This window comes from Centruroides sculpturatus, unplaced genomic scaffold (assembly GCF_000671375.1).
Source record: "Centruroides sculpturatus isolate CEXI.00-Female unplaced genomic scaffold, Cexi_2.0 scaffold794, whole genome shotgun sequence".
In the NCBI taxonomy this organism is placed as follows: Eukaryota; Metazoa; Arthropoda; class Arachnida; order Scorpiones; family Buthidae; genus Centruroides; species Centruroides sculpturatus.
The window spans coordinates 135,680-150,435 of NW_019385020.1; the positions used below are offsets into that span (position 1 = coordinate 135,680).

Here is a 14,756-nt window from a genome sequence, read left to right on the forward strand (position 1 = left end):
TTATTTATATACGGAATGATTCAAAAGTTAGTTAATTAAAATTATGTATGAAGTTCGAATAGAAGAACTGTTTCTTTAACTGTGATTAACTCAAAATAATCTTAAAAATATATCTTGGTTAAGTGAATTTTGGGCCATCCTGCATTTAAAATTTTGATAGGAATGTAAATAATTTTTAGTTCAAAAATATTCTTTGATTAACCAAATTACTATAAAAATATTTGTTAGAATATTGATTAAAAATCCACTTAAATGAGAAATAAAATTAAGAAAAATCTTCACAGAAGTCAAATACTTATACTTAAGTTAAGTTATTCTAGATTTGCTAAAGAACATTTAATAAGTGAGGAAGAAAATTACTTTTTCCTGGGAAAAAATAAATAATCAAAAATAGATCATTAGATTTTCATAAGATTAATTTTTTTTTTAAATACAACTTTTTAGGTTAATAGGAAATTGATAATAAAAAAACAAACAAAAAATTGAACAATTTAATTATTACTTTTTGTCAAATTACAGTTTAAACACTTGAAAAAAAAATTAAAGATAAAATATTGTTCAATATTCTTCAAGATTATTAAAACTTGAGAAGGGTCCGCAAGGCACACTTTAGAATAGATTTTGTGGCTTTTTTAAACTGGAATTGATATCTACAATGTCTTAAATATTTGTAAAAACTACTTAAAGATATATTTTAAAAATTGAATTGTCAATAATAATTCGAAAACATTGTCAACATCTTTATTTAATTTCACTAAAATAGGCTGGGGATAACAGAATACGAATATTAGTTTTACAATTTCACTAAACTTAGTTATTTGTTTAATATTGATTTATTTCCTGAAATTATTTGTTAAATATAATATTTATAAATAGGAATAGATTTTTTTAAATGGAAGTAATAAGAAAGGGATAAAAATCTTGTTAGAACTTTAAAAATGTTGTTATGCTACTGAAATATTGATCTTTATACATATAATAATAATATATAAAAGTTTCAGTTAAATATAAATTAATTACATAAAATTATAATTTATTATTAAGTTTATTTAATTAAAGTTTTAATTAATTATGTTTTATTAATATAAAAATTATAATTAAAATTTTAAATTAACAGTAAATCAGTTTAAATTGATTGGAATTGTATTGCTTATAGTAATTCTATGTAAAATATTTATATAGAATTAATCTAGAACATTTTTAATTTAGAAAATATTGAAATTTCAAAATATTTTTAATTAATTGTTATTTAATTCATAATCGAATCTTCAAGTAAGTGTCATTTTACATTTATTCATTAACTTAATAGCATGTTTATGTAATAGTTGAGTGTTTTAAATGAATTAAAAATTGTAAAATTTTAATTTTGAATATTAAAAAATAGAATTTTATGAAGAAATTACAAATGAATCAATAAAATTTTAACATTTACATAACTAGATGTCGGCATTATAATGGATCAATTGTTTCCTTCATTCTAAAGGATTAATACTTATATACCATTCTATAAATAATTAATATTTGAAAAATAAAACGTAAATATAACAAATATATATTATATTGAATAGTTTAATTTATAATTTATTACATATATTTCTAATTTATAGATAACTATGACAAGTGTTTATGTATTTAACAAGAGATTTAATTATTTAAAGTAAATATAAGATGAAAGGAATTTTTAATTTGTATATATAATAGGATGTGTTATTGATTAGATGAAACTTTTATAAAATTATAATTAAGTTACCCACGATGAAGGCAACTGTAATATTTATCAATGGCATATCCATGTATCGCTGTAAGGGATGCATCAAATTACTTTTGTAGATAGATCTAAGGTTTATGATTATGTAAAAATGATTTATTTAACTTTATTTAAGCGTTATAAAAACATAAATAAATACAGAATAATAATTTGTCAGAAGTTTTCTTTATGAATTTATTATAAATTTTTGTTTAAGAAGAGGTAAATAACTCTCTGTACTAATATAGGCCTACCCTTTTCATATTATCACATTAGTGATGATTCTAGCGTAAGAAATCCGAAATTTTTTGCATAGAATCTTTCGATTTAGAAGTTCAAATACGCAAAACTTTATTTGTCGATGCTCGGTCTAAGTAAAGTATGTAGGATTTAATACTTGAGAGGATTCTAGAGTTTGTAGGCCTACTGGATAATATTAAATATCAGCATGATACAAGCTTCATATTACATTGTTAGCTTATAAAAGAATCTCGCAAGTCCACGCTTTCATAATTTGTTTAATAAGCTTCCATTCACTTAATAACAGTAGAAACAATGCTGATTTAAATCTACTATATATCAAATGCTTTTAAAATATGTAATGGTGTTTCTCAATCAATAGATCGCGTACTACTCTAACGAATAAGTTATTTACAGTAACGACAACTGTGATAACCGTATGTAATGCTAATATTTATAATAATTATATCAAATTTGAGAATATTTATTAAAAAAACTAAATAAAATTAGTAAAAGTACTTTAATTTTTGTGTTCCATTTTAATTTCAATTTTAATTAATAAAAGTAAAACTGTTGGTTCCAAATTCAATGAAAAAACTGGGTGTTTTCTTAATTAAAATTATATCCCAATCTGTCTTTAAAGTTTATAAAATTCGATATTAACGTCGGAAAAGACTCCACTTATATCAATTTTTACAGATACGAAGAGTCAGTGGCACCATCTGTTATGATTTTCTGATATTATTTTTAAATTTTTGGCATGTTATTAATAAAATTTATCATTTCTGCTACTAAATAAAATTTAATGTATTAAAAACTTTAATGGTTATTATCTACAATTAATAAAAATAAAATATAATAATATCATTTAAATATAATTACCAATTTTATATTTAAAATAACTAAATTATATTCTTATTACTCGCTTCATTATTAGTTTTTTTTCTTTGTTTCTTTAATTATTATTAAAGATTTTCGAACGAAATAAGAAATTTTGTTGCTAAAATTATTCAAAATAGAAACTTTAAATAAAAATGTTCAGGTAAATATTTTTAAACTATTAATTAATAAATTAAATTTTAAATAAAATAATGCCAATAATTATGATTAAAGTTTATTCTTATCAATTTTAAAAATTTATATTTAAAATTGTTTCAATTATAACAAAATTCCAGGTTTATTTTTATAATTATTAAAGAGCTTCTTAGAAGAAATAAATGTTGGTAAATATTTATTTTTATTTATTTATTTAATATTATATTTAGTAAAACAACATTTTATTTCACAATTATGAAAGGAAAATTGACTTTGCTTTTAGTGTTTACTTTGAACCAGTATATTATATACGTTTTTTTACGTAGAAGGATAATCAAAATGACGTTAACATTGGTGTTTTATTTCAAATTAACTTTTTAAAGTTTTCCCTATGAAGTTTTATGAACGATTTGATGCTTTTGTACTCCTCTCCCTATTATTTTTCATGATTTACGAGTACGTATCACACAAGCTATCGCTCAGATCAACCAAAATATGTTGCAGAAAGCGTGCCATGAATTTAATTACCGCATTGAAGTGTGCAGGATTACTCGGGATCCATGCTAAAAGACTGTAAAAATCTCGATTTGTATGCTTTCTTTGATCTATTTTTGTTATAGAGGCGATGTAGTCAATTAGAAGTAAATTTTCAAAGTTTCCGACATTATTTTGAGTAACCTTCCATATATATTGTAAGTATATAGAAGGTTACTCAATATAATATATATACTGTATATATAATAAAATATTCATAATTTAAAGACAAAGATGATTTTACAGTCTTCAGAATTTATCCTACACAAGAGTAACATAAGATTACACAGTATAGTCGATTTTTTATTAGATCTCCAGTATATAAACACATACTATTGTTAAAAATTCTGTATAACATCAGCATACTTTAAAAATGTATAACTGCATAATTATTAGAAGCAGGACAAAAATTTATTTTAAAATACTCGTAATTAGAATAGCAATAAAAAGGCTTTCTTCTGTATAAAATTGTATTTCTTTGATATAAAACGGAACTATGAATACTCCAAAATTTACATTTCTCTTTTAATTATGAGTACTTTGTAGTAAATTTTCAGCCTAGTTAGTATGATTTTACATGTTAATTTTATTATATTTTTGTTTTTTTTTTAGCGTAAGGTTCACGGCTTTTATATTTATTTTTCTTATCATATTAATTGCTGTGTTAAGTGCAAGAGAGAAATATTCCAAAGAGACGGAAAAACTGTTAACTCTAATTTTATCAGAAGCATTTGACTGTTGCAATGCCGTTAAGAACGAACCTTTTATTGCTTTATCTTCTGAACATCTTATGCAAGCCATTGCATTACTTAAATATTTGAATAAAGGTAAATTATAGATGCAAAATGAAGATATTTAAAATATTAAATAACATTTTAAAGTTTTGTGTTTTTAAATCATATTTAGAAACAATATGTGGAAGAGAAATGGGTGTTGAAACGAAGTTTGATATAATAAAACCTTGGTCGTGGAATTTTTGTGTCGAAGGCGATTGTAATATCAAAGGAGTATGTTTTATTATTGAGTGACTTTAAAAAATTTTTATATTCTTATCTTAACGCGGGAGATACGTTCCTAGATGACAAAGCGTTAAACGAAACAGCGTTAAAAGAGGTTATTTTAACAGTGAGTAAATAGGGAAAGGAGAATACGCGATCAAAAATAAACAGATTTTTACTTTAATTTTAAGTTATTTTATATTAATTTGTATAATAATATATGTTAAATAACACATAAACGTGTGCACACAGAAATGTAAAATTCATTTTTGTGACGAAGTTCCTGACTTTTCTGAAATTCTTGTTCTTTTGCAATAAAGTCGTGAGTCGCTTTTTTCTTTCCTTAAGTAAATGTCGGTAGCGGAAGATCGCATCCAAAACGCCTCGTTTTGCTTTTGCACTGTCGCTATAAATTGTCTGGACGTACGATTTCCCGCGCTTTTCCTGTTTTCAAACGACCAACGGACGTCGTCATGGAGACGCGGATCCGGCGATGTCAGTAGTTTTGAAACTCGACCTCGGATTGGCTAGAAAACATCGTACGACCAGCGGACGTTCGATAGCGCTACTAATCGCTGATTGGTGGAATTACATTCGTCTCAACACGTATAAAAGGATTGAGATTAGGCGGGAAGTTCAGTCTCCGACGACATATCTAAGGAACTGAAGTTTGTTAAGCTTCTCCTAAGCTTCTCTTAAGCTTGCCTAGAAGGTCGTCTCGCTGTGCGGTAACCAACGTCTGAAGGAATATATCGCAAGGAGTCCTTTTCGACGGACCTGTTGTTGTGGTTTAATTGACATTTGAAGTTTGCTATATCTGGATTATTGTAATTGTCGTATGCTTGTGAAATTCATAACTGTATGTAAGTTTTAATCGTTAATATAAACGTTCGTGATTTGTGAAACAAGTGGGTTTGTGAACTTGACTCACTCCTTTCAAAATCTAGATCATTCGCTACAATTTGATCAACGATTACGGTTATCGTTACCAAACTTTACTAAGGAAATCTGTAACAAGTTCTTTGGGTTCTTCGTTTTCAGAAACTCTGTTTTCCAGTTCTACATGAATTCCTTGTTCTGCCAGTTCTTGAAGGTCGTCGTTGGTAAGGCTCTTACCAGACACCTGCAGTAACTCCTCAATATCCTGCTCGTCTACTCTCCTAGTTCTGCTGTATCGATTAATAGTTTGGTCAACCTACAGCGATAGGCTCATCTCGTTGAGAATTCTTGGATACTTTTAGCCATATCTTCTTCCACACTATTCATGCATTTATCAGTTAGTTCTTGCTAAGCAAAGTCGATATTGCCTATGGCATCCCTGGTGTTATATTTTTTCCAAAATTGCACCTAACAAACATATTTAAGGAAAGTACAGCGCTACGCGAATTACCACCTTTTGCTGATTGGTTCGTGTTTGGGAATTCGTATTATATACGAATCAATAAAATACCGTGATAATTTGAATCGGGGTAAATTTTGAACTGTTTTTAGGCTTCGAGCAGACGCGTTATATCGAATCAGTGTTAATCGAGGTAGTGTTAAGCGGGGTCTTACTGTATTTATAAAATAATATATGCAGTTTTTAAATTTCGACATATTATTAATTAATTAGTTATAAAATCTTTCAGCAATGAACTCCTTGTGAAATTATGAACCCTAAATGATGTGTCACATGATCCCCTTCCCATTTACAATTTCGGATTTGCATTCAATATGGCGGCCGTGTGTGTAACACATCTGTTACCCCTTAGTCTAATGTGTTTCCTGACACGAGCGAATTAACTTTGCATGCATTCTATATTCTGTAGCAGTGGTCTTGAGTTTTCTTTCCCACCCTGTAGAATCAGCATAAGAAATGAAAGAGAATGGGTTTTATAAGCACAAATATATTATACACTGTATAATATATTGTATATTAATTGTATAATATAAATATTCAAGTCGTCTCTTCTGCAATTGTCTTCAACTAAAGATTTTAANCTTATACGAATAAATGTATTCTTATAGTCTTCTTTGTCGTTCTTTTCACATGATCTTCGTTAGCTGAGACGACCTTTCTTTTCATAAAAATATACGAAAATTATTCGTGTGTTATAATTTTCAAAAACAAACTGCTAAATTCAAGAAACCGAAATTATTCTTTATTCAGTTACGTTTTCGGCCATTCTAGGGCCATCCTCAGCTTGCAACAATTATAATTGAACCTGTGTTGAATGAATAAAAAATTAAAAAGGTGTGTGACGAATCTGTAATTATAACGGAAAAGTTAATGAAGTTCGTAGTTATTTATTGCAAATTATAAATGAATTTGCCTAAAATGTTACTGAATAAAGGATAACTTCAGTTTTCTGAATTTAGCGATTTCATTTCGTAAATTATATTTTTTTCTCTTGGAGAATTTTAATGATGTATTATGTACAACAGAGATAGGAACAGCTTCTAATTTATATGTATATATATTGTTGGGAGTGTATGCAACGTACAGTACAATACACATGGCCTTATAAAATCACTCTGAAGTAAGATGTAAAGCGTTCTAATTGAAATAATGTTCCCAATCTCTGATTTATAAGAACCGAAGATTAGTTTTCTACAAGATTAAAAATAATTTAAAAAAAAAACATTATTAGTCTTATAATCTTACCACAATTAAAAGCTATTTTTCACATAAAATTATTTTTAATCATCAGCTTCAAATAATCCGAATAGTCAAGAATGCATTTGGTAGGCTTTTGAAAATTAAATAATAATTTTCTACTTTTAATTTCTTTCAGAATTGCGTCTGTAACCATTTTGTCACGGGTAAAAAATGTAATATTTTTACTAAAAGTTGCTGGCTTTATTACTGTGGTTTACAAGGATGTGAGTCTCAACAAGTAGAAAAACAGACTTTAACTTGTTTTTGTAACAATAGTCACTTACCAACTACAACAGGTCAGTTATATTTACATAAAATTTAATATAAAGATTTTTTCCAAATTACTCAATATTTTTATAGGTATATTTTGGTATGATGGAGGACTGGATACTGAATACATAGCTCCACACAGGAAATCTAACAAACAATTTACTGGAGTATATATAATTAAAACAATTTTGTATAGGCGTAATTGTATGTTATATAATTCTTAATACTTCTACATATAAACAAATAATTGAAATTCTAAGTTAAAAAATAAAATTAATTCTTTTCTTAATAATTTTAGTGGAGAAAGCTGCCAAACATTATGGAAATACAAAGGAATTATTCGAAATGTTAAAAATATTGCTTCCTTACGAAGAAACAACCAGAAGTAAATTTATAAATACAATTGTTCTTTATCTGAACTATAATTATATATATTTTATTTTCATTTAGAAATTACAATGAAGGAAATAAGTTTTCCCTACACCCTGTCAACAGAAATGTCATCTGAGGAAACTGAAACTATATTTACTACAGCAGAAAGTACTACTGAAGAAGACACTGAAAATTTTATAAAACATTCTACACAAGAATATAATAATTTTCCTAGCGAGGATGATTATAAAAAAGAAAACACGAACGATACGTCTGATGAAGAGTACTATAATTATCCTAATGGGATAGGAAATAGGAAGTTTTCTTCAATTCTCATGATTTCAGCTTCTATTTTAATTTTAAAATTATAAAATTATGTACATTAAATATTATAATTTAAAAAAATAAAATCAAAATTTATATATTGGCTTTATACCGAGCATCAAAATGATTTTTTTTTTAGGAAAATTATGGGCTAATATAGTTTTATATAATAATATCATTGAAATAATCCATGTCTGTAACAAAAGTATAAGTATAAATTTTATCTAAATTAATGCTTATAATATTGTCAAGATCAATTTTACTTCTTGTAGAAATTTTTTCAGAATTAAGACAATTAACTGAAAATTATAATTATTATTTAATTTGATTTAATTATACAGTTTTAGACTAATTTATAATTTATTTAATTAAATACGCTCATTTTTATTGAAAAATTTAATTAATTAATTATTTACTTTTTTTATAAGTTTAATAATAAATGAACACAATAGTAATGTTTAGCTAAACATTTTGTAAATTTAAAATTACAATAACACATTTTTGTCAAAATACTCTAACTCTCAACGTATTCTTTCTTGATGAGCAGCATCGATATACTTGGCTTCAAGCCTTTAATTTTGGTAACATATTAGCAGAATAAATGTTAATTTATTCTATTAAAAAATTGTTTATGTACTGTACAGTACTTCAATAATAAAAATATAATTTTTGTATTCATTCGTACACGTTTGGTTAATGACAGATTCTATTATTATGAGATCATTTTATCACTTACAGGATTCAAGCATCCCTCCCTATTTTATCTCTCAAATATAATGTATAGGCATTTAAATTAATACACAAATCCTTTGTAAAAATTCTGCTTTAAAACATGATCTTTAAAAATAGATTTCTTCTTTTAAGTTGATATAAACTTTCTGCTCTATACTATAATTTTTTTTTATTTGACATATTTTTAAGATTTTCTTTAAATAAAATACATCTTTTACATTACTTAAAAGCGACCTTTCCTTTCAATTTACTAGCTGTCACCTGCTATATTGTTGTCCAATTTGATGTCATTCGTTCCCTAACTTTTATATCTAAATTATTATGTTTATCATAAATTATTATTATTATTATTTTAAAATGAGGTTAAAAATTAGAAAATATTTATATCTCATTTTATTGCAAGATAATTAAAAATTTAAATTACTCTTTCTCATCATTTTCATTCCTTTCAAATTTCAATTTTCGTTTAGAATTTATTACAACATTATTATAATTTTATAAAAGCAGAATTTATTTAATTTCATTTCAGTTGATTTTATTTTCGTATTTCTTCAGGGTTTAAACTATTATTTGAAGTTAGTAGCCTATATATATATATATATGTATATAGGCTACTTAACGAGACGGAGTTGGGAAAAAACATCACTAAGATCTTCACTGTTACTTTGTATTTCAACCAAAAGGTAAATCTTTCAAGAATCCGCTAGTTGATTGTAAAACAGAAAGTGGAAAGTAACGAACAATTATTTATTGTGACATTGTAACAATAAATAATTGCTGGACTGCTGGACTGATTCGAAACTTGTAAAACACGTCAGAAGAAATAAATTTCGACAAAATTAAAAAAAATTAAATTAATTAAAAAAATTATTGATATAAAAAGATTGGCAATTTTTGCCTTACCCAGTAGTGATGGGTTTTGGTTGCTCCACTTGCAGGAGGCTCTTTGTACTTTTTCGATTATCGTATTTCACTGATATTTTATATTTTTCCTGACATGTACAGTACTCCTAGGATTTTACTCCGTAATTATTCCGGAGATTATTGCAAACTTCAATCCACAGTCCCTTGAACTTACTTTGGTTAATTTTAGTAACGGAGGCTTCCGAAAATTCTTGGAGAATTCTAGTAATTTAATTAATATTTGTGAGTGCGGAGAGGATAAACGTCAGCATATGCCAGATAACTAATCACGTAATGCTGTGTAAGCGGCAGTCTGTACCCTTTCAGGTCAGGATGTTTCTCAATAAAAGCGGAGGAATGGCTCGATTCTTACATCAAAGAGAAGCATTGAAAGGAGGCAGCCTTGCCGCACAGAGCATTTTAAACTGCAGGCTTTCGAAATGCTGTTATTTACGAAGATGTTGCTTATCGCTTTATTATAAGACAGCTGGATTTATGTTAGGTAGTTTTCCCCAACATTAATATGCTGTAATAATTCTCATAAATACTCATGGCCTGCGTTGTCAAATGCTTTGTGAAGATCGATTTGCAGGAAGCTGCCAGTGTCATGATTCTGGTGGGCTAGAGTACTAGATGTACAGTACTGTACGTGCACTTACCTGCGTGGAATCGAAAGTGTTACTCTGTGAAAAATCTATAAGTATTTAATTTTCCATATCTAACAACAGGTTTTTACATTTCCGCACGATACTTTCTTAATTCTAATAAGCGTCCTAATTCGATGAAACATTCACCAGATAAACGTACGTACATCGTATCTTGATTAGAAATAAGTAGCTCGATATCATATTTTTTCGGTCAATTTATTAAACATTAAATACATAAAGTTTCGAATCAACAGTTAAATATTCAAACTTTACGTGAATTACTAAACTCTCTAGACTGGAACTTAATTTCCAGATACCGAAAATCAAATGAAAAGTTCATAGATGACTTTCAAAATCAACTTCCTTAGTGTCGTATTTTAAAATATCAAAAAGTAATTCGATATGCTTTGGAGTACATTTTATATTTATTTATTAAGGTTTTAAATTTATATTTCTTATATGTAAAAATAATGATAACATAAAATAAATAAAATAAGATCGGGTACAGTAAAAATAGCATTATGATGTAAATGTCATAAAATTTTCTGAAATTTGAAATGATATATGCTTTTAAGCACACTTATGCTTTATTTTCACCCATCTATATTATTAATACCCTCCTTAGATTCAACTATATCAGCGGTCTTTCCTCTCCTTTCACGTTTCATCTGGCTTATCACACGAAACATTATGTTATATAAGCTACCGACAGATATTTCAAACTGTATGAAGACAAACTAATATTCAACTATTCAAATACTAAATAGTAGAAATACAATAATTTTGAAATAAAAAACAAAATTAATAATTCATATAGTTGACTTGAAAATTTAATAATTGTGTTGATGGTATTATCAGAGAAACAATAAAGACGATTGTTGAATTGTAAGATGTTTATTTCGGAATTTATAGTTTAGAATGTCGTAGGGCCGTTAGATTTCGAGTCGAATAATTTTGTTTCGTAATAATTTATTACAAGATTGCTAGATACTTAGCGCCAGATGTACTGTACCACAAATTACACGCTCCATCTGACCCAGTTTGGAGTGCAATAAGCTGCCCTCGGCGCCAGGTAGGTATTAATCCATCAATCCGCACGAATTTTAGACCCGGAAAGAGGTGATGGACAAGATAGACGACGATATAAGAAAAAGGACCGACGACGTAATGGTGATATTTGCAGAGGAGCGGAGAAAAGATAGAAAGACATCGAGGTCTTTAGTCCACGACCCAACCCAGGATCCACTGTATTAAGATACAGTGGATCCTGGGTTTTGTCGATTTGGACGATTTCGTCCGTTTTATTACAACACATCCTTACAAACATCCCTCATCGTAACATTTACAATTGAACCATTATCTAGTTTGTTCGTCGCATCCAATCATTATATAACACCAACACTGTCATATAATACCAACACTGCTTCCCGAAATCCAACCCCTAGGTCCTCGTCCTAAGAAGTGGAAACGTCACTCGATATTTTCGAGTGGCGGCTGAAGGGGCTCTGGTACACTGAATATACATACATTAGAGTTGTGTTAATCTTCTCTGTGGAAGTTTGTCAACAGAGATGTAAAGAATATTTTTAAAAATTCAAAAGCTTTTTAAAGATATTTTTATTGAAAAGCACGGATTCTGTATGTAAACAGTTTCATTAGGATGAAAAAAATCATATAATCTAAATCTATATATATAATATATATATATAGGTTTGTCTGTGCTTGTCTGTGCTTGCCGACATACACCGGCGATTGTTCGAATGCATAATACTTTAACCAAATATTCGGTCTTTCACCGACGTATTTTGTATGTTTCGACATTCAACGGAGAATATTCGGTCTTTCATAGTAACATATATATGATAAAATTTAGTACAGGATGATGTACTTGTACTAAATTGATCACTAACAACAAGAATAACAGAAAATATTTCAAATATTTTACGAATATTTATAAAATATGAGTATAGTAAGAAATTGAATGTATATTCTGAATTGCTTTTATATATACGCTTGAAACATACATAACTTTATGACATTTCACTCTGTAAAATGGAGTCTTGATCGTCGTGGGGGTATAGCTCAGTGGTAGAGCATTCGACTGCAGATCGAGAGGTCCATGGTTCAACTCCGTGTGCCCCCTTCTGTTTTTATTTATTCGAAAATTCGTACTGCTAGACAGACTAAGAAAATATAAGTTCTTGAGTATAACTGTTTCTTTAACATTAAAAAAAATTTTAATGTTAAAGAAAAGTTAACATGTATGAAAAAACATGATAATTTTTTTCATGTTAATATGAGAAAAATCTAGGTCTGCGGAAGGTCTTTTGATGATACATATGGATCAGGGCTGCAGTTCCAAAATGGAGGATCTCTGTGCAGCTGTTAGAATGTTTTGCGAATAATTTAATTCGAAGCATTTAAAAGCAATTCGTTTTTGCTATGTAAGGCTTTAATTGGGAGATAAAATGAATAATTTAAATTTAATGTATGTAGCTCCTTTCTGCAAAATAAAGCAGATAATAAAATATTTCAAATATACACGTTTTGTTAAATCTGATTTTAGTTTACTAACGTGCAATTATTTATTGTGACATTGTCACAATGCCGGGCTGCAATTTATAATCATATTTTCAATTTATTTCATTTAAAGTATATGCTCTCCATCTCAAATTAGTACTGTCGGCAAAGTAACGGTAAAGTACAGTACATGATACTTTACTGTTAGCAATGTTGTGCCGGTCATCTATGTAAATCCTTTCATGGGAAAGTTTTGAATTTAAATAACATGACTTCCGGTATGCATTTGAAATTCGTATATAGTTAATCGAGGCTCCCTGCCCTTAAAGTTTCCATATCTGATCTCAGATTTCATCTATATAACTCCTTTCTCGAGATTAAGGAGACAGATGGACAGATGACAGTGAGAATTTATAGGTCTACAATTTTTTCAAATTGTAGCACAATAAGTATTTTAAAAGAAAAATTATTACAAGTAGAATATTAATTCATAGTGAACAAAACCATATAACTTCACTGTAACATCATATAAGAATTCAACTTCGCACATTTCCATTGTGGTGGCAGCCATCTTGTGCAGNATGTTAAAAATATATATATTATATTTATTGAATTTACAAGTAGAATATTAATTCATAGTGAACAAAACCATATAACTTCACTGTAACATCATATAAGAATTCAACTTCGCACATTTCCATTGTGGTGGCAGCCATCTTGTGCAGTGAGAAAAGCAACTGAAACGAGATAAACGTCTAGCTACAGAAACACGTTGTCTGAGAGCGACCGTAGCGTCTCTAGCAAATATATCGAGTGAACTCGTAATCAGTAAGACGAACTAATATGTTAACAAAAAAATTAGGAAAGAAACTGTTTTGTTTTTTAAATCAAAATTAATGCTATAATCCATATTGAAACTTATTAAAAAATACACTTTGATTATATACGAACGAACAATATATATGATACTGTGAAAGACCGATATCTGGCAAATGTCGAGATTCTTCCGTGAATGTCGGCATTCACACAGTTGTTTCGTGTATGTACAAAATATTTGCTAAATATCATTATTTCTCACTTATACCGGCAAATGTCGACATTCAGCATGCACTGATGGTGAATGTTGAATAAAAATATTTTTATTACGTTAAGACAAAAATGCAATTTTTTAATATGTCAAAATAGGAGAAAGCTTAAGTAACAGCACATGTAAATAAACCGTTGAACCTAAAACGAACAGTACATTCTAAATCATTAAAGAAAATAATACAATAATAAACTTACACATAAATTATGTGATTAACATTATCCAATCGGTTAATATTACGTATGGTTCCAAAATGGATGCGCTTCCGACTGTTCATGGTCCAGACGGACTCCTCCCGGAGGGAAGCCGCCAGCAGGCCGGCGAGTGCCAAACGTCACTACTTATTGATTCACGGTGGTTCTTGAACAAAATAAATAAACAAATAAATAAAAACTAAAAATGTAGTTAATCTAACGGAAACAAAACGAACCTACCCGAAGCGCGGCCATTTTGGAACCATAGGTAACATTAACCATACAATCTTATTTATTGCAACAACTTAAACTGTTATGGCACTTTGAATTGCACAAGAGTTCCTTGTTTTACGACTGCATTTATTCATGGAACACATCCTTTTGCAATGACAGCGTGTATAGCCATGCCCTCCACTTTTCGAATTAGCTGCAGCTGCTTCTCTCAGCGATATTTCTTGAGAAGAAACCTCATCTATGGAAAGTAACTTTTCTTTACAAATTACGAACTGATTACG

General features: G+C 28.4%; 1 protein-coding gene and 1 non-coding gene across 2 annotated transcripts; both read left to right on the forward strand.

Annotated features, from left to right (window-relative positions):
* The first annotated feature begins 3,021 nt into the window (after window positions 1-3,021).
* On the forward strand, window positions 3,022-8,293 carry LOC111633531. The gene is made up of 8 exons (XM_023378111.1): window positions 3,022-3,029; window positions 3,163-3,210; window positions 4,169-4,383; window positions 4,463-4,563; window positions 7,329-7,488; window positions 7,553-7,666; window positions 7,761-7,847; window positions 7,913-8,293. The coding sequence occupies exons 1-8, from the start codon at window positions 3,022-3,024 to the stop codon at window positions 8,203-8,205; spliced, it is 1,026 nt and encodes a 341-aa protein (XP_023233879.1). The 3' UTR covers window positions 8,206-8,293.
* Window positions 8,294-12,511: 4,218 nt separating this feature from the next.
* Window positions 12,512-12,583, forward strand: Trnac-gca. The gene has a single exon. It is a non-coding gene; the product is annotated as a tRNA-Cys (tRNA).
* Window positions 12,584-14,756: the final 2,173 nt, after the last annotated feature.

Excerpts from the sequence above, each read along its gene's own strand:
- LOC111633531 (XM_023378111.1), top strand. Across the intron at positions 4,564-7,328 it reads GCGATTGTAATATCAAAGGA|AATTGCGTCTGTAACCATTT; the intron begins GTATGTTTTATT and ends AATTTCTTTCAG. Across the intron at positions 7,489-7,552 it reads TCACTTACCAACTACAACAG|GTATATTTTGGTATGATGGA; the intron begins GTCAGTTATATT and ends ATATTTTTATAG.